Consider the following 19,111-nt stretch of genomic DNA (forward strand, 5'->3'; position numbering starts at 1 on the left):
CAAACACTGATGACGATGGAGGAGGTAAAGAGGAAGTGGGAGGAAGAGCTGGATTTGGTCCGGAAGTGGAGGGGGGGAGGGACTCTGCGTCGGACCAACTTCACATCCTCATGTGCGAGGTTAAATCTGATCCAGTTTAAGGTGGTGCACAGGGCGCACCTGACTAGGGCATGTATGAGTGTTTTTTCCCCGGGGGTGGAGGATAGGTGTGCGCGGTGTTCTAGGGGACTGGCGAATCACACGCACGTATTTTGGGCTTGCCTTAAATTTGCCAACTTCTGGGTCTCCTTTTTTTTTATACGTTATTCGGGATTTTGGCCATTCAGTTGGAGCCGTGCCTGTTGGTGACCATCTTTAGAGTGTCTGACTCACTGGGGCTGCAGGCAGGAATGAAGGCTGATGCCTTAGCCTTCGCCTCGCTAATAGACCAGAGGAGAGTTCTGTTTGGTTGGAGGTCCCTGTACTGCCCAAGTCCTTGGCTTGGTTGGAGAACTTCTACATGTGGAGAAGATTTAGTATACCTTGAGGGGGTCAGTGGAAGGGTTCTATTCAAGGTGGCAGCATTCCATCTTTTTTAAGGAGCTGGTTACCATCTTCTTAGTTGGGTTAAGGGTTTGCTAAGGCTTTGTTTTGTTTATGAGATATTTGTTTATGAGGGGTTGGGGTTGTATTCTTGGTGGGTTTGTTTGTTATGTTGAACTTTTTGTATTTTTGGTGGATTTGTTTGTTATAATGAAAATGTTGCTTTAATAAAATATTTTAGAAAAAAATGTTTTGCCTAAATTCTTTACCAAAACAACTTTTATTTATATAGCACCTTGAATGTAATAAAATGTTCCAAGGCACTTCATGGGAATGATATAATATAAAATTTGACAGCAAGCCACAGATGATGTTAGGGCAGATGACCAAATGTTTTGTCAGAGAAAGGTTCTAAGGTGTATCTTAAAAGAGGATAAAAGAAAAATACAGAGGCAGAAGGAAACTAGATCTGTTAATGATTATGCTCTCTTTATGGCCTCATCTTTGGGACCCATCACTTCTGGAAACAGTTTCTCCACGTCCAGACTATCGAATCTAGCAATAATTTTAAAGATCTCCTATTTACCTACAATTTCCTGCAATATTTCCTATAATTGTATCATCTCAACTTTGCTAATGTCCTTGTCAATATTTTCTTTTATTTATCCTGTACTTCACATACTTTTTAAAGTATAGAGACCAAAACGTCACAGGAGTTAGCCAATGTTGTGTATAAATGTAACACTACCTCCTTATCTTTGTATTTGTTCCTCTAGCAATGATTCCAGTAATTTATTTGCATTATTTATGATTTTATTAGCCTGTATTATGACTTTCCTAGACCTATGCAGTTGTATTTCCAGATTTCTCTGCTCCTCTTACCGCATCTAATGTCTTGCTTCCGAGGAGTGACCGACCTCCTTATTCCTCTTGTCAAGCTGAACCATGCCACACTTCTCTGCCATTTACCTGCCCGCACTCCAAATCTGCTTATATCTTCCTGTATTTTGGTGCAGCCCATCACATTATTAGTTACACAGCCACTACACCTCCACCTCATAATTTCGTATCTGTAAATTTAAACACCATTTTTCCAATTTATGAGTCCAAATCACTTTTTTGCAGGTGAACAATGGGCTCAGCACAGTTCCCTGGAATACACCATTTCATACTTTGTACCAGTTCAATTAACCTCCCCCTTCTGTTCGAAGTTTTGTATCCACTTTTCAAGCAATTTTGCTATAATTAATACTAATAATCGACTTCAGACATGAATACAATTTATATTTCAATATCTTGAAAGTGTACTTAGCATTAGACCATGATAACTCAAATGAATTGCAGCCTCCTGAGGCACATAGCAAGAGCTGCCAGAGACAGCTTACAGTAGGGGATATTTATATCCTAGTTACTGGAGATCTTGTGGTATAATGGGTAGCATCCCTGCCTCTGAGCCAGAAGCTGCAGGTTCGAGTGCCACCCCAGGACCTGATGGCCATGGAAAGTGCATTCATAATGTGGCCAACATGTTGAGTATCAACCTGCAAAGTCTTTCGAGTACACCAATGACAGGCGGTAAGACCAGGAGAGACTCCTGGTCAGCCATGCTTGATGCAGAATGGCACCCTTCAAGCTATAAGACTCTGGCAACAGGCTAACGACATGCTCCAGGAAAAATTGTGCGATGGGAACAGACAAAAATCTGCCTTGGCAAGAGAACAACAACAATCCTAGTTACTATAATTTATTAAATGACTATATTATATCTTTCTTTTCTTAAAAAATGCTCTTGAACACTTCTTACACGCTCGGATTCATATTTTCCTCTGTTCAAAACACATGTGAAATGCTAATTTTCCTTACCAGTTCTCACCTTGCAGTACACAGTTTTGAATTGTTTGATTCTTGAGCACTTGATTTTATTCATGGTCACAAACAAAACATCAAATCACAACATACCTACAATAATGAAAATAAAGTTCCTGTAATATAGTTCAAGCAAATAATCAGACACTTATCTAATGTAGAAGTTGAAAAAAAGCAAAGAATTCTGGAAATGCACAGTAGGTCAGTCAGTATCTGTAGAAAGTAAAGACTGGTTATTGTTTCAGGTATACTCCATCACAGATGCTGGAAAGTTCTTAAATCCAGTATGCACAATGGCAATTTGGGGGGGGGGGGGGGACATGGCTAAAAGGAAGTAGAGAGAAACCAGGTTTCTCCTGCAGATAAATTGTTGGACATTATATTTTCATTGTTATGGAAAATCATAAGCAAGGTTTTGTAAGGACTGGACACAACCCCCAACTATGAAAAAGATGCAATAAGAATGATGATATGTCATGAAAAAGTGAATGTAATGTCAATGTCTCACAGATTTCTGTCAGAAGAAGCAGAAAAAGGTGATTGATTTAAAGAAGAGCACAATAGTAAGACATGATAGAAAGTAGTAGTCACACATGCAAAAAGAGTCACTGCACTGATGGAGAACATTAAGTGTAGTTAGAATGAAAATTGCAGGCTTACACAGATTAGACCCATTCAATAATTACAGAAGAGAATGTTCTGCTTGAAATAACTCCCATGGGTCTCACCATGCCATTGTAATTCTTGTGGAAAGCTAAACATGCTGATAGGAAATCAAAACACAGAGCAGGCAATGAAAGCTCAAAGATCAAACTGCTGTCTTTTACAAATAAGGACTGCGTAGAATTTATGGGGTGAGAAATTGGACTTATAGTGCTAGTATTTTGGGTGCTGTGAGTGCCCTTAGAGTTCCAAAATGGTATCATGACATTGGTGCACACTTGGGTGAATCACAATGGACACCATCTTGGTACAGGCTTTAGCCTCCAAATAGTGAACAAAAATATGAAGTATGAGGAGGAGAAAAATCATGACATCAAGCAATGTGCAATACTGATTGATGCTTGTGGTGCCATTCGGAGCTTACCACTACAGCCAGCACCCACTCTTAAGCTTGCATAGTTGAACAAGCATTCAGCAGCTGGAAAGAAAACTGACCAACACTATTTAATGGGATTGCCAACTACTTTCAGGTTAGTTTCTTGTTGATTTCCTCTGGCTGTTACATTGGCAAGATCTCCCGGCTGTTCATGCCGGCAGGATGTTCTGGTCATGCCAACGGCGCAATCTCACTGCGGGTTCCCCTGCAGCATGGGGTGGAATAAATGGGAAATCCCATTGAGAGCAGGGAATTCCTTCACATGGCCTCCATCTAGGTATGGCATTTCCCACCCCATCACTCCCAGGTAAATGCAATCTGGAAGACCAGCGATGGATGTTCCTCCCCTTCCTACATTAATGCGCATAGCGATAATGCTCTTTAACCCTGGATGATGATAGTCAAGTGCAGGAAGCCTCAAGCTGACATTTTCTGCTTGCCTCCACTACCCTCAGAACTCTACAGAGAGACCATCGCTTTGACAGCATTGAAGACCAGGATTCAAGATTGAGTCTGCAAGCCTTGGAGGTTCAACCAACATATAGAGCTTTATTTAGAAAATCGTAACACTACAGGCTGCGATGTTAGATTACCCACAAATCACCAATGGTGTCATCTCTGATGTCACGCAATCATTTTCTTAAAGAGCCCCTGCTCAGCTATGAGCCTGTTTATGACGAAACACTAAAAATATTATGAATATACAACATTTCTATCCCTTTAAATCAAAGGTCCCTGACACAATAAACAATATAACAGTAACAATCAATCAGCAACAGGAACAATCAATCAACAGCAACAATCAATATGTCAGACGTTCCGGAGGTCATTGTTCTCTGTGTGGTTGTCGGCGAAGCTCAAGCGCCTGCTTTTTCATACATGCTGCAACCTCTGGTGTATTTGGCTGGTGTGAGCGTCGTCAGTGCTTTTCTTAACCGGAATTTATGTAGTGATCTGAGAGTGGCTCGATGTTTGATTCACAATTCAGGTGCTGCTTTCTCCAATTGGTTCGTTAGTGTCATGTTGTCGGGAAGGTCCAGGTCGTCTCTTGTCACGGCTGGATTTGGACTCTCTGCCGGTTCTGGTGGATTGGTTCTTGTCACCAAAATTGATCCACATGCCTTCTCTAAATGACATAATCTCTGGTTTATAAGACCATAAGACATAGGAGTGGAAGTAAGGCCATTCGGCCCATCGAGTCCACTCCACCATTCAATCATGGCTGATTTCAACTCCATTTACCCGCTCTCTCTCCATAGCCCTTAATTCCTCGAGAAATCAAGAATTTATCAACTTCTGTCTTAAAGACACTCAACGTCCCGGCCTCCACCGCCCTCTGTGGCAATGAATTCCACAGACCCACCACTCTCTGGCTGAAGAAATTTCTCCTCATCTCTGTTCTAAAGTGACTCCCTTTTATTCTAAGGCTGTGCCCCCGGGTCCTAGTCTCCCCTGCTAATGGAAACAACTTCCCTACATCCACCCTATCTAAGCCATTCATTATCTTGTAAGTTTCTATTTGATCTCCCCTCAACCTCCTAAACTCCAATGAATATAATCCCAGGATCCTCAGACGTTCTTCGTATGTTAGGCCTACCATTCCTGGGATCATCCGTGTGAATCTCCGCTGGACGCGCTCCAGTGCCAGTATGTCCTTCCTGAGGTGTGGGGCCCAAAATTGCTCAAAGTATTCTAAATGGGGCCTAACTAATGCTTTATAAAGCTTCAGAAGTACATCCCTGCTTTTATATTCCAAGCCTCTTGAGATGAATGACAACATTGCATTTGCTTTCTTAATTACGGACTCAACCTGCAAGTTTACCTTTAGAGAATCCTGGACTAGGACTCCCAAGTCCCTTTGCACTTCAGCATTATGAATTTTGTCACCGTTTAGAAAATAGTCCATGTCTCTATTCTTTTTTCCAAAGTGCAAGACCTCGCACTTGCCCACATTGAATTTCATCAGCCATTTCTTGGACCACTCTCCTAAACTGTCTAAATCTTTCTGCAGCCTCCCCACCTCCTCCATACTACCTGCCCCATCACCTATCTTTGTATCATCGGCAAACTTAGCCAGAATGCCCCCAGTCCCGTCATCTAGATCGTTAATATATAAAGAGAACAGCTGTGGCCCCAACACTGAACCCTGCGGGACACCACTCGTCACCGGTTGCCATTCCGAGAAAGAACCTTTTATCCCAACTCTCTGCCTTCTGCCTGACAGCCAATCGTCAATCCATGTTAGTACCTTGCCTCGAATACCATGGGCCCTTATTTTACTCAGCAGTCTCCCGTGAGGCACCTTATCAAAGGCCTTTTGGAAGTCAAGATAGATAACATCCATTGGCTCTCCTTGGTCTAACCTATTTGTTATCTCTTCAAAGAACTCTAACAGGTTTGTCAGGCACGACCTCCCCTTACTAAATCCATGCTGACTTGTCCTAATCTGACCCTGCACTTCCAAGAATTTAGAAATCTCATCCTTAACAATGGATTCTAGAATCTTGCCAACAACCGAGGTTAGGCTAATTGGCCTATAATTTTCCATCTTTTTCCTTTTTCCCTTCTTGAACAGGGGGGTTACAACAGCGATTTTCCAATCCTCTCGGACTTTCCCTGACTCCAGTGACTTTTATACAGTGTTGGAGGCTGGTCCGGTCTTTGCTAAGAGGTTGGCAGGAATCCACTTTTCAATTGTGGGGCGTGATTCTGCCAATAGTGTACTTGCCAGCGGGAAAACCAGATTGATTCCAGTTGGCATTAGGAGTGACCCCGACCCTGGGGAAGATGGACGGGGGGTTCCAGAGCTGGCATCGGGCGGGGATTGGAAGAATGGGGGACCTGTTCATCGACGGGACGTTTGCGAGCCTAGGGGCACTGGAGGAGAAGTTCGAGTTACCCCCGGGAAATGCCTTTAGATATATGCAGGTGAGGGCTTTTGTGAGGCGACAGGTGAGGGAATTCCTGTTGCTCCCGGCACAAGAAGTTCAAGATAGGGTGATCTCGGGTGTATGGGCCGGGGAGGGCAAGGTGTCGGAAATACACCAGGAGTTGAAAGAAGAAGGGGAAGCGCTGGTAGAAGAGTTGAAGGGTAAATGGGAGGAGGAGCTGGGGGAGGAGATCGAGGAAGGTCTGTGGGCTGATGCCCTAGGTAGGGTTAATTCCTCCTCCTCGTGTGCCAGGCTCAGCCTGATACAATTTAAGGTGGTCCACAGAGCGCACTTGACGGGGGCAAGGTTGAGTAGGTTCTTTGGGGTAGAGGACAGATGTGGAAGGTGCTCAGGGAGCCCGGCAAACCATGTCCATATGTTTTGGTCATGCCCGGCACTGGAGGGGTTCTGGAGAGGAGTGGCGGGAGCAATATCTCAGGTGGTGAAAGTCCGGGTCAAGCCAAGCTGGTGGCTAGCAATATTTGGAGTAGTGGATGAACCGGGAGTGCAGGAGGCGAAAGAGGCCGGAATTCTGGCCTTTGCGTCCCTAGTAGCCCGGCGAAGGATCTTGCTAATGTGGAAGGATGCGAAGCCCCCCAGCCTGGAGGCCTGGATAAATGATATGGCTGGGTTCATAAAGTTGGAGAGGATTAAGTTCGCCTTGAGAGGGTCTGCGCAGGGGTTCTACAGGCGGTGGCAACCGTTCCTAGACTATCTCGCGGAGCGTTAGAGGAAGGTTGGTCAGCAGCAGCAGCAACCTTGGAGGGGGGGGGGGAAGGGGGGACTGCCTGGGTGGGTGGATGAGCAAGAGATAACATGAAGGGTTGGGGAAACTGGCACGTACGGGTGAGGGCCAGTGTACAAAGCTGTGTAAATATATCATTTTGCCATGTATATATTTTGCTCTGCGCAATTTCTCGTTTTTCTTTGTTACGGGGGGGGGGGGGGGTTATTGTTTGTAAGGGAGAAAAATTGTGTTAAAAAACTTTAATAAATATATTTTTTTTAAAAAGGAGTGACCCCGACCTGTGGAATGGCACATAGAATTATTTTTACCCTAAATCAGGTTTTCCATGCCATTCCATGCCACATCCGGTTCTTGTTGAAACGAGAGGGGTGGGACCTTGTCCCTCCAACAGACCTGCTCCTCTGAGATCAAGCCTCCATTTTTAAAGGGTGCCCCGAACTCAGAATACTGCTGCAAACACTTGTGGATCGCTGACAAGGGCATTCCCTAAACTTCCCCCTCATTCCACCCCCACCCCCACCCCCACCCTTCAGTTCCCACCCCTTGGCAGTGCCATCCTGGCAGCTTGCAGTCCGAGGGGTTGCAAGGAGATGAGTACCCTACCTACAACTGCCTCCAGGGTGTCGAGGGGGTCCTTCATGGGAGGTGGGGATCAGGGGGGCTTGTGCTGGGCTGGAGGGGCTCAGGTCGGGGATCTTTCCTGGGATGGGCATCATTTAGCTGCTCTTCCGATCTGCAGCCATTGAACCCTTGAAAAGGTCAGTTACTTACTATAAATTAAAGTTCTCTCATAATAAAGTTTAAAATATTCCCATTTGGATTTTAAACCTTTAAAAAGTCTGTCAGAATGCCAAGTTCAAAGATCTGTGAGATGAAGGTAAAAATAATCCCTCCAATGTGGTGAAAAACTTTGAAGTGGTTTTCTCACAATCAATATCATTGGTCCTTAAAGTCAGGGTCGCTCCCAGCACAAGTGGGAATCATTCTGGGTTTCCCGCTGGTGGGTTTATTTAGTCGCTGATCAGAGAATTGCATCCCAGAAGTGAAAAGTGTATTCCTGCCACCATTTTACCACCTGCTCCCCTGAGTTAATGGATCACTGCAGAGCTATATAAATAAACAATCTTCCATGCTAATGCTATTATTGGCTTCCAACTCGATAATAAGTTCAGATGAATGCTGACGAGCACTTTGAATGTTCCCACCGGTGCAGGGCTGGAAACCCGTTATAGCCTGTGGGGGTGGGGGTGGGCAGGAGACTTGCGACGGGTCTGATGCCCGGCCTGAATCCCAATTTTGGCCCGACGTGCGATTCAGCAGGCCATCGCGAATCCCACGGCTAGTGGGCAGACCCAGAAGATCCTGGCTGTGGTATACTTTCTTTGCAGAACTTCTTGCCCCTGGCAAAAAACACACCATTTTGCCTTGTTCTCCCACTGTATGAACTGATCCTGCAGCTTTTTCCATCATTTTGTTTTGTCTTGGTTGGTTTTAGAAAATCGAAAGCTGTGCGTAATTGTATTTTAACTATTAATGCCAGAGGAACTTGGGTGTTGAGTGCACAGTAGTCCTGTGCGTGAGCAGGAATTGACTCAAACATTTAGACAATGGACCTTGTTGTCTGGGTACCTTTAAGAATGTTTCATCGCCTGTACAAAATGTTCTGCCAGCCTATTTGTGTCAGGGTGATAAGGAGCGGACCACATGTATTGAATTCCGTTCTCCCTAAAATAGTTTATGAACTCTTGGGATATGAACTGCAGCGCATTATCGCTCACCAATTGTTCAGCATAACTGAATATGCTGAAGATTTCACCTATCTCTCAATTGCTTTTTCCTATGATTTTGAATACATGATGGCAACTTCAGGGTATTCCGAGTAAGCATCGATTATAAAGAGAAACATACTAGCTTAGTCGGTAGAGCATGGGATTCTCAATCCCAGGGTCGTGGGTTCGAGCCCCATGTTGGGCTTTTCCTTTTTAGGATGGCACAGTGGTTAGCATTGCTGCCTCACAGTGCCAGGGAGCCGAGTTCAATTCCGGCCTTGGGTGACTGTCTGTGTGGTATTTGCAATTTCTCCCCTGTCTGCGTGGGTTTCCTCCAGGTTCTCTGGTTTCCTCCCATAGTCCAAAGAGAGAACATAGAACATAGATGTGCAGTTTAGATAGATTGGTCATGATATAATTGTGCCTTAGTGTCAAGGGATGCGCAGGTTAGGTGGGGGTTATGGGGATAGGGTGGGGGAATGGGCCTAGGTAGGGTGCTCTTTCAGAGGATCGGTGTAGACTCGATGGGCCAAATGGCCTCCTTCTGCACTGTAGGGATTCTATGAATTCTATGTGCTTTTCAAATGTTCCAGGGCAATCAACATCTATCCATTGTCAGGCCTCTTCTGGCCATTCCCACAGGTGAAGCAGTGCTAATGGTGGCGAGTTCCACTTTTCATGCACAAGATGAAAACGTTCCCACCTTCTCCTCAATTTCGACATCCAACTCCGGCCACCAAAAATTGCTCCTGGCTATTTCCATCACCCTTACAATACCACAGTGACCTTCATGTAATTGGTTTAATACAAATGTTCTTCATATTGGGGGAATAATGACTCTCATTCCCCAGATGACACAACCTGGGCGGGATTCTCCGAACCCCCGCCGGGTCGTCGAATCGCCGGGGGCTGGCGTGAATCCCGCCCCTGCCGTTTGCCGAATTCTCTGGCACCGGATATTCGGCGGGGGTGGGAATGGCGCTGCCCTGGTTGGCGGCCCCCCCCACCCGGCGATTCTCCGACCCGCGATGATCCGAAGTCCCGCTGCTGGAATGCCTGTCCCGCCGGCGAGAATCAAACCACCGTGGGGGCACCCCCCGGGACCAGATCGTCCCGCGACCGCCCCAGGACCCCGGAGCCGGCCCACGCCGCCTTGTCCCGCCGGTAAATAGGTACTTTAATTTACGCCGGCGGGACAGGCAATTTATTGGCGGGACTTCGGCCCATCCGGGCCGGAGAATCGAGCGTGGGGGCCCGCCAACTGGCGCGGCCCGATTCCCGCCCCCGCCCAATCTCCGGTACCGGAGACTTTGGCAACCGGCGGGGGCGGGATTCACGGCGGCCAACGGCCATTCTCTGACCCGCTGGGGGGTCGGAGAATGACGCCCCTGGTTTGTTCCTGAAGTTTGTTCAGGTACAGTGAGGGAGAATTCAGAATGTGCAATTAACCGGACAGCACTTTCGCTGAAGTGATGCCAAATGATAGGGCGGGATTCTCTGACCCCCGACTCAGGTCGGAGAATCGCCGGGCTGGGCGCAATTCATGTTGACGACGCCCCGAACCCGGTCCGCCGATTCTCCGGTCACCGGAGAATCAGCGCCAATGGCGGCGGCGCGGCGCTACTCTACTCAGCCCCCAGGCGATTCTCCGCATGGGTTGGGCCGAGTGGCCGGCGAGATAGGCTGAGTCCCGCCAGCGCCGTTCACATGTGGTCTTACACGGCGGGACCTCGGTCCATCCTGCGGGGGGCGGCCTGGTGGGAAGGAGAGGGAATCCGACCCGGGGGGGGGGGGGGGGGGGGGGGGGGGCGGTTCAAGGACTCCCGTGCTTACCGGCCATTCTAATTCTGCCTCTACCTTAGTACTGATTGTATTTGGCACTGACATAGCTTTTAAGCATCTTACTCTTTTTCCAACAAGTGTGTGCAATATGGCCCTTTCTGCCACAATTTCTGTGCATGATGTCTTTGTACCAACAGTCTGCGGCTGAGTGCCCAGTGTTTTCACACCAATGGCAAGTGTGAGTCTATGTTTGCTTTCGCGTTTTAGCCAGCATCGTCAAGATTTTTGTGCTTGAACTCAACTGTTGAGCTTCTTTAGCTACTAATTCCATGGATGTAGCAACTTCCAAAACTTCTTTTAAGGTTGGGTTTGCTTTCTGTTAACAACTGTTTTTGAACAGCTTTGCTCCTTAAACCATAGACTAATTTATCTCTGATGGTATCGTTTAACACATGCCCAAATTCGCAGTATTCAGTTAGTTGTTTCAGGGTAGCTACAACTGTGTCATCGATTCACCTTCTTCGTGGTTGCACTTATGAAACCTAAACGGTTTTACGGGACTAAAGGTTTTGGTGAATAGTGGCCCTGAAAAATTTCCATTGTTTCTTCATGGCAGGATTCTCTGATCCTGAGGCTAAGTGTTGACGCCGTCGTAAACACCGTCACGTTTTACGACGGTATCAACAGGCCCCCAGGATCAGCGATCCTGTGCCTCACAGGGGGCCAGCACGGCACTGGAGCAACTCACGCAGCTCCAGCTGCCGATACCGGCATCAAACGGGCGCCGCGGTTCTGCGCATGCGCACTACAGATGGCGCAAATTTGCGTATGCGCATTACAACCGGCGCGATCTCTTGCGTGCTAGTTGCCTTCTCCGCTTTGGCCCCGATGCAACATGGCAGAAAGCTACAGGGGCCCGGCGCGGAGGCACATAGGCCTCACCAGGAGAAGCCAGCCCGCCAATCGGTAGGCCCCGATCGCGGGCCTGGCCACAGTGGAGGCCCCCCCTGGGGTCGGACCCCCCTCCACCCCATCAGGCCGCCCCCCGCCCGGCCAACCAATGGGACACCCTAATAATCAGGAGGAAATTCAATTACTATAATACTCGGTTGTGATCTTCACTCCACGATACAACCGAGTATTATCGTAATTGAATTTCCTCCTGATTATTAGGGTATCCCATTGGTTGGCCAATTATGCTGATCTTGAACTCCACCCATTTAAAAAGACCCTCACTCACTTCAAAGCATCGCAGTTTATATTGAATGGAAAGATGGAGCGTGTAACTTTCCAGACATGCTCCACGACTTTCTACCCTCCCCCTGACCCACCCAATATCATCATTACTCTCCACTCTGTCGCCCTTGAACCTCCCGCCATTACGCTGAATTCTATAACTATCCAAATCCACATGCTATTCTTCTCCTCAGATCCAATGTCTGTGACAGTCCCCAAGCCCATCCTGCCCCTGCCCTCTCCCCTTAACTGAGACAAATGTCTTATTTCCCCTCCATAAGCCATCAGGTGATACCACCAGTTCACACCCCCCACAACCTCACCGTCAACACCACTGAGCCGGTCCTCTAAAGCACTCTTCCCCTTTCCCCAGACAAACCCCCATTCACTCTCCCTGGTCAACTTTCCCCTGTAAGCGTGCCTCCCATGTCCAGCCTTGGAGCTGCCTGTGATACACGCACCCAAATTATGACCTTCTTAAATGCAGCCAAAAGCAGCATTTACTTATCGTCAAGTCATTGATGAAATGAAGCTTGCAGGTGCACGAATGTACAGTTGCGAATTAGACTGTTCTAATAATCCACTAGTGGGGCACTTAATTTGGAGGGAGAACGTGATTCTGGCAAGTTGGCCTTTTAATGAACATTTATGGCATACAAATGCATGCAAATGTCATTCCCAACATAGATCACCAGAAAAGCTGAACTACCTTTAACCTGCCATCAGGAGAACAAAAGTCCAAACTGATTTCTCGACACCAAGAAACGGCAGGATTTTATGGTTCTTCACGCTGACAGGATCTTATGATCTCGCCGATGGCGCACCCCAGCCGCAGGTTTTGCAGCAGCGAGGGGTGCATTCAACGGGAAACTCCGTTGACAACGATGGGATCAGAACCCGCTGCCAGCCACTGGTGAGCCTCCTTCCGCCGTTGCAGAACACGCCGTGGAGGGGGAGCAAACGTCCACCCACAGACTTTTGCAATCACTCCAAATTATGAGCTCCCATCACGATTCACGCTACTGGTGGGAACAGAAAGTTCCACCCAACATTGCAGCTCCTATACAAAGGTAGATTATAAGAGAAGTGGCTAAAGTAGGTCCTCAATCTTCCTGCTCTTCTTCTCAATTTTGAGCATGTAGTTTGTTTTAGTCTTGCAGTGGGTAAGTGGTATTACAGGAAAAAATTGACTGCTTTCTCAGTGAAAATCAAGAGGTAATTTTGACATATTCTACCAGAATTTGGTCAAAACTTGGCCAGCGACTTCTAGAAAGGAAGTGAATACCACATGAATTGTGAATTGCTACAAGTTGCTGGATGATTGCAACATTCCGCCGTTAGTTTTATGAAGCTGGCGTCTCCACTTAATCACGCTTGAGATTTCAGAAAGTACTGGATTTTCATATTAATTCACCATTAAACTTGTCATAGTGAATTAAATCTAACATTCACAGCACAAGTACAGGTACCCCTTTAACAATGTGATAATTGTTGATGACTATCAATCTATCTCTCTTGTCCATATAGTAAGCTATTGTGTGCAGTCTCATTACTTCAGGTTATGAAATTTTTTAAATGTCAACTTTTACCATTTTTATCCTTTTACGCCATTGTTTTCTCTTTCACGCTTAAACCAATTTTTCATTCAAAATTTGACATTCATTTAGCCACTTTAATTTGCCCTCCTTCTCCATCCTCCCTATGTTCATTTCTCAATCTTTTAATCTAATTGAGTTGGGAGATACATTCTCCTGTTGTTCACTCCATGTTGTCCTCACTGTGCTATTATTAGCTTGCACTTACAGTAACACTGAATTTTTTTTCAGTACTGATTAATGCGAGAGCAAACTAAAAGAACAGGTGGGCAGTCAGTATTCACCAATGTAATTATGAAGAAGCTGTAAGTTAACCCTTCTTCCGGCAACCATGAAGAATGCTGCATTTATGACCCATGAATTAACACAGATATGTCTGCTGTAAACTATTCGTTCCTGTAATGTTGTGCTAAAAATTATCTTTCATTTGCTCTAGACTGCTAGTTGTACTGTTGCAACAAACCACTCTATGTGAGATAAATCATCAAGATAATGAGGTGAGTGAAAAAGTGTTTTGTTTTTAATCTGTTGATTACATTATTCAAAAAAGCTTTTGAGAACTAACCACATAATAATGTTAGAGCCACAACATCTGTTTTGGTTTTCTAATCTCCTACCGTAATTTAAGCAGAAGTTCTCGCATGGCTGATAACGCTTGATCTCTCTTCTAAATTCAGTCAACAGATTGGGAGACCCTGCTGAAATTCACAGCCCATATTTCCAGTGTGTAAACTTTCATAAGAAAATACATAGGAACGTAAGAAAGTACAGAACTGGGAAATATCATTTTGGCCTATCTAGAGAGTACAGAATTTGAAATTGTAATATACTTCTCACTACTATCCTCAGTTCATTCTCCTAAAATACCATGCCAGCTCCCTCTTCTCCCAATGTCCTTGCAAACTAGCATCCCTTTGCCAAGTTCCCTGCCCTTTCCAAAGTCCTTGAACATGTTTTCGCCTCCCAAATCCTTTCCCTTCTTTCCTCCATGTTTGAATCACTCTAATCAGGCTTCCTCCCATCACAGTCCTGAGACAGCTCTTATCAAAGTCACAAATTATATCCTATGTGACTGTGACAAAGTTGAACTTTAACGTCTTGTCGTTCTCAACCTGTCTACAGCCTTTGGCATGGTTGACTACACCAGCCTCCTTGAACACCCCTCTGCTTTTGACCAGTTGGCTGGAACTGTTGGCACCAAGATCTATCCTTAATTATCTAATCATAGCCAGAGAATCATTTAGGTAATTTGGACATTCTGAATTCTCCCTCAGTGTACCCGAACAGGTGCCGGAATGCGGTCACCAGGAGATTTCACAGTAACTTCATTGCAGTGTTAATGCAAGCCTACTTATGACTCTAATAAAGATTATTATTATTATTATTATTATTATTATTAATGGCTTCTCTTCCTGCTCTTGCATTGTAACCTCTGCTGTCCTCCAAAGATCGATCCATGGCCACCCCTCCTCATATTTCTAATCTACATGCTTTCCCTTGGTGACATCATCTAAAAGCACAGTGTTAGTTTTCATATGCACGTTGACGGCACACAGTTCTACCTTACCATCACCTCTCTCAGCTCCTCCACTCCCTGCAGCGATCCCTGAAAGTGAGGAGGACGCATGCCACAGAATTCATGGAGTCTTGTACCTGGAGTCTTTTAACTTGCGGAAGCTGTTGTGCTGCAGGTACCACATGGTTCTGGCTGACCAGGAAGCTCTCCCACTCTTAGCAACCGCCAAATTGGAAGGTTTTACAAGTTGATAATCAACCTGTTTTGCCACGTTATGAAAACACCTCCTATGCCATAAAGTCCTGACCTGGGACCAAACACAGAGTTTCTGGCTCAGAGATATAGATTCTGAAACACCAGACCTCCTACTCCTCCATTCCTGCTAAATTATCAGCCTGCTTTCCGACATCCAGCACTGGAGGAGCAGATATTTCTCTCAATTATATTGAAGTTATTGGACAAAATTCTCTGCCTCGTAACGCTGCAAATGCGAACCACTATTGGGCGGAGAATTGGGCATCCAGCCAAAATCGAGGTCTGGATCCGGCTCCGATTCGGGCACCATGCTCCAGTCCCTCGCTGTTGGCGATAACAAGGTTTGCACTCTGCACCAGCGGCAGTATGCAAAATCGGCATTTGCATTCATTTAAATATGATTACCACGTTTGACCGACTATGCTCCAGGCCTCTGCGATGCTCCACTCCTCTCAGGCAGAAGTCACGTGGGCATAATTTACTGCAGGTATTTACAAATGGGGAATGGGCACCATGGCTGCTGAGGGGGAGAGAGAAGGTAAGCAAAGTTTGAAAAACTGTTAAACATTGTAACGCTTGCTGGGGAGTAGCGAGGAGTGACTTGGTGACAGCTCCTTGGATTTGCTGTGTCCCCTCCGGGATCTGGGTGGCCTAGTTCAGGCTGCCTTTGCTGCAGTATTTGTTTTAAACACACCCATTTGGTACAAGTTACAGATCCCTGGCTGCTCACTCTGCTGATTTCTCACTGTGTCCTGTGAATGTTCACAGAGCCTTTGGTCATTTAGGAGGCCACCCGGGCCGCCCCTCTGGAAACCCACAGACCCCAGCTGACCCATCAACAGGATGGTCTTGGACAAGCTCAATCAGTAGCATACCAGGTGCTGCCACTCCTCAGTGCTCTCATCAGAAGCGCAGACCCACTGCGGGGGAAGCAGGAGAATAGCAGATATCACCCTAAACAAAGGACACATGCACCATGGCCTTTGGCACCCTCTCAAGGCAGAGGCCTCACCAGTGATACTATCAGCTCGCCCAGTCCGCAGGACCACCAGCTGTCTCTAAGCCCTGCCTGCCCACCACACCCATGCCCCCATCCATCCAGCCCCCGGACAGTTGTCACAACCTGTGTGCCACAGCCAGGGCCCACATCAAATTGCAGTTATGCTCCCAGCAGATGCACACTTCCCTGTTTCACCCTCATCTGTAGGACCTGCCCACACACAAGCCTCTATGGAGGCAATTGGAAGCACACGGTGACCCTCTCCACCACACAACCAGGTGCCACCCTGCTGGTGGATAACACACAATGAGATCACCCACAGTAGACCCCACTGGGAGGGACAGGACGAGACTGGAATGTTGGTGAGAAGGTGTTTAATCGTGACTATATAAATTGTTGTGCCTTGGCCCTACCTCTAACTTATGTGTCAATTCAACTGGTATCTAACTTCCTTATTATATGTGACCTACCACTGCATCTAGGTGTGACCCCAGGCAGCACATCAGACATGGAGGAGCCTGCTGCGTATCTCGCAATCTGACCTGAGATGCCTTAGGCTGCCGTCCTCTGGAGGGCCTGGATCTGGATGGGCCCGACTTTCGGGTGTCACAGTGACAAGGTGCCATCCTGTTCTGCCCGCTGCCCATCAGATGCACCAGTGTCAGGTGGGTGAGATTCAGAAACACTGAGGTGTTCCAGCATCTCCCCTGCAGAAGGCACCGGCATGGGCCCCATCACCTCCTCCTCCCTCGGGGTGTTCAATGACCCCCCCTCCATAGGACGTAATTGTGACTGGGGTGAGCTTCCATAGACTCCAACGATTCCACTGCCAGTCCTGGAGGCCCACTCTCGTCTCAACCAGGGTCTCGATGCCCTCAACCATGGAGCACAGAGACTGGGCCATGTCTCTCATCGAATAAGTCATGTCCCTCATTGCCTCAGTCATGTCCCTTTGTGAGTGGTCCAGGTCAGCCAGCACCCAGCCAATGCTCTCGACGGCATCAGCCATGACCATTTGTGACTGGCCCAAGCTCTGGAGCAATGTCCATGATGGCCCGGTACATGGCAGCTTGTGATTGGGCTCCCCTGACCAGAGCCTCAGCCATCGACCGCATAGTGTGCCCCAAGCATTGGACATTTTGACCCACGGCTGTAGTTTTCTGACCCATCGCCAGGGTCCCAGGTTCGATTCCCGGCTTGGGTCACTGTCTGTGCGGAGTCTGCACGTTCTCCCCGTGTCTGCGTGGGTTTCCGACGGGTGCTCCGGTTTCCTCCTACAAGTCATGAAAGACATGCTTGTTAGGTGAATTGGACATTCTGAATTCTCCCTCTGTGTACCCGAGCAAGCGTCGGAATGTGGCGAGTAGGGGCTTTTCACAGTAATTTCATTGCAGTGTTAATGTAAGCCTACGTGTGACAATAAAGATTATTTTTTTAAAGTCTCATAATAAGCCATGTACACATTGGCATTGGCTGTACATCTGGGTGATGTACCTTGTTTGGAGATTATCGTTCCTGTGGCACTTGTTGCTTGGTGACTGTTGTCCCATTGCAGTTGTTGTGGACATGCAGACCTCTTGGATTAATGGCAGTTCTGTACAGCTAGTGAGATCACTTCTCCCGATCTCTGTGGTGAAAGTGCAGTTTAGCTAGTTGACCGTACATGCCTGTGGCTCCATCTGTATGTCTAATTGAGTTTTGTCAACTCCCGCTTTGAGGTACCAACTATGGAACTGTGAGTAAATCTTTCCTCCTGGTACCTTTGTGTCATCCCTAAAATGTGTTTGTTCCAATCTCGCACAGCTAGGTTTACCAGAGACTCCAGTTTTTCATGTGTTTTCACTGCTATATACACAGCTGGAATCTTGCCTTGTAAGGGCCCTTCCTGTTGATTCCCTAAGTTCCTATTTCGTTTTTGGTCCATGAACTGTTAATGGAGACATGCCTTTAAGTTGAGCAGAGGAAGTAAGGAACACAAACTGGTAAAATAGTACACTGTGTTATATAGTTTGTATATAGGGCAAAATAACCCAGACATTATGGCACCCAAGAGATTGGAGCAGTTTGTTTCGATTGGTTGGCTGGTGGCCAATGGATTGGCCAGGGACAGTATTCTGCCCGACAACCAACAGCGATTGGTTCCTGTCAGATGGGGACTGAAGATAATGGGCTGAATTTTATCAGCGGGCCCTGACAGTGAACTGGAAAGCTGGGAGCAACCCCAACTTGGCCAAATGCAGGATCCCTGCATGTTGTTCGCATATGTGTGGAACATGGGATCATGTTTTTGGATGATATCGCTGAGAGCCAGATGAAAAATAGGAAGTATGCAGGTTAAATCCTGGGGAGATTCCAGAAGTAACAGAGCAGAAATAGGAAGAGAAAATGAGAAGCTTCCAAATTCCCATCTCTGGTGGAAAGATAAGACCCAAGTATCTTTGAAAACGTCTTTATTTCACTTTCAAGTTCATAATACCAATTGGCCCAATTCATTTATGTTAGTTGTGTAACAACAACAAGCCAGTTGTTGTTTAATTTATTTTGGGACACATTCCAAAGAAAAAATAGTTTCAAAGCACAAGCTATTAAAAATGTTTGTCCCAAGCTTTTAAACACTTGTTTCTTTATCGTTCAGGGTATGACCCCACTTCATTGGGCTGCTTTTCACAACCGGCCACAGCATGTCCAGGCCTTACTCCAGAAAGGAGCTGACCCAACATTGGTTGACAAAGACTTTAAAACAGCCCTTCACTGGGCAGTGCAGGTAAGAATATTTTCAAAATCAAATTTAGT

General features: G+C 46.6%; 1 protein-coding gene and 1 pseudogene across 2 annotated transcripts in view; one reads left to right on the forward strand and one right to left on the reverse strand.

Annotated features, from left to right (window-relative positions):
• Positions 1 to 19,111, reverse strand: part of LOC140409001 (putative nuclease HARBI1 pseudogene) — a 378,119-nt pseudogene that overhangs the window by 107,691 nt on the left and 251,317 nt on the right.
• Positions 1 to 19,111, forward strand: part of ankrd55 (ankyrin repeat domain 55) — a 169,508-nt gene that overhangs the window by 60,368 nt on the left and 90,029 nt on the right. For both annotated transcript variants that reach the window (XM_072497012.1, XM_072497013.1), the window contains 2 exons: positions 13,984 to 14,044; positions 18,954 to 19,082. In XM_072497012.1, the coding sequence (XP_072353113.1) occupies positions 13,984 to 14,044; positions 18,954 to 19,082 (190 nt within the window). The remainder of the gene's footprint in view (positions 1 to 13,983; positions 14,045 to 18,953; positions 19,083 to 19,111) is intronic.

This window comes from Scyliorhinus torazame, chromosome 3, assembly GCF_047496885.1.
Source record: "Scyliorhinus torazame isolate Kashiwa2021f chromosome 3, sScyTor2.1, whole genome shotgun sequence".
Taxonomy (NCBI): domain Eukaryota; kingdom Metazoa; phylum Chordata; class Chondrichthyes; order Carcharhiniformes; family Scyliorhinidae; genus Scyliorhinus; species Scyliorhinus torazame.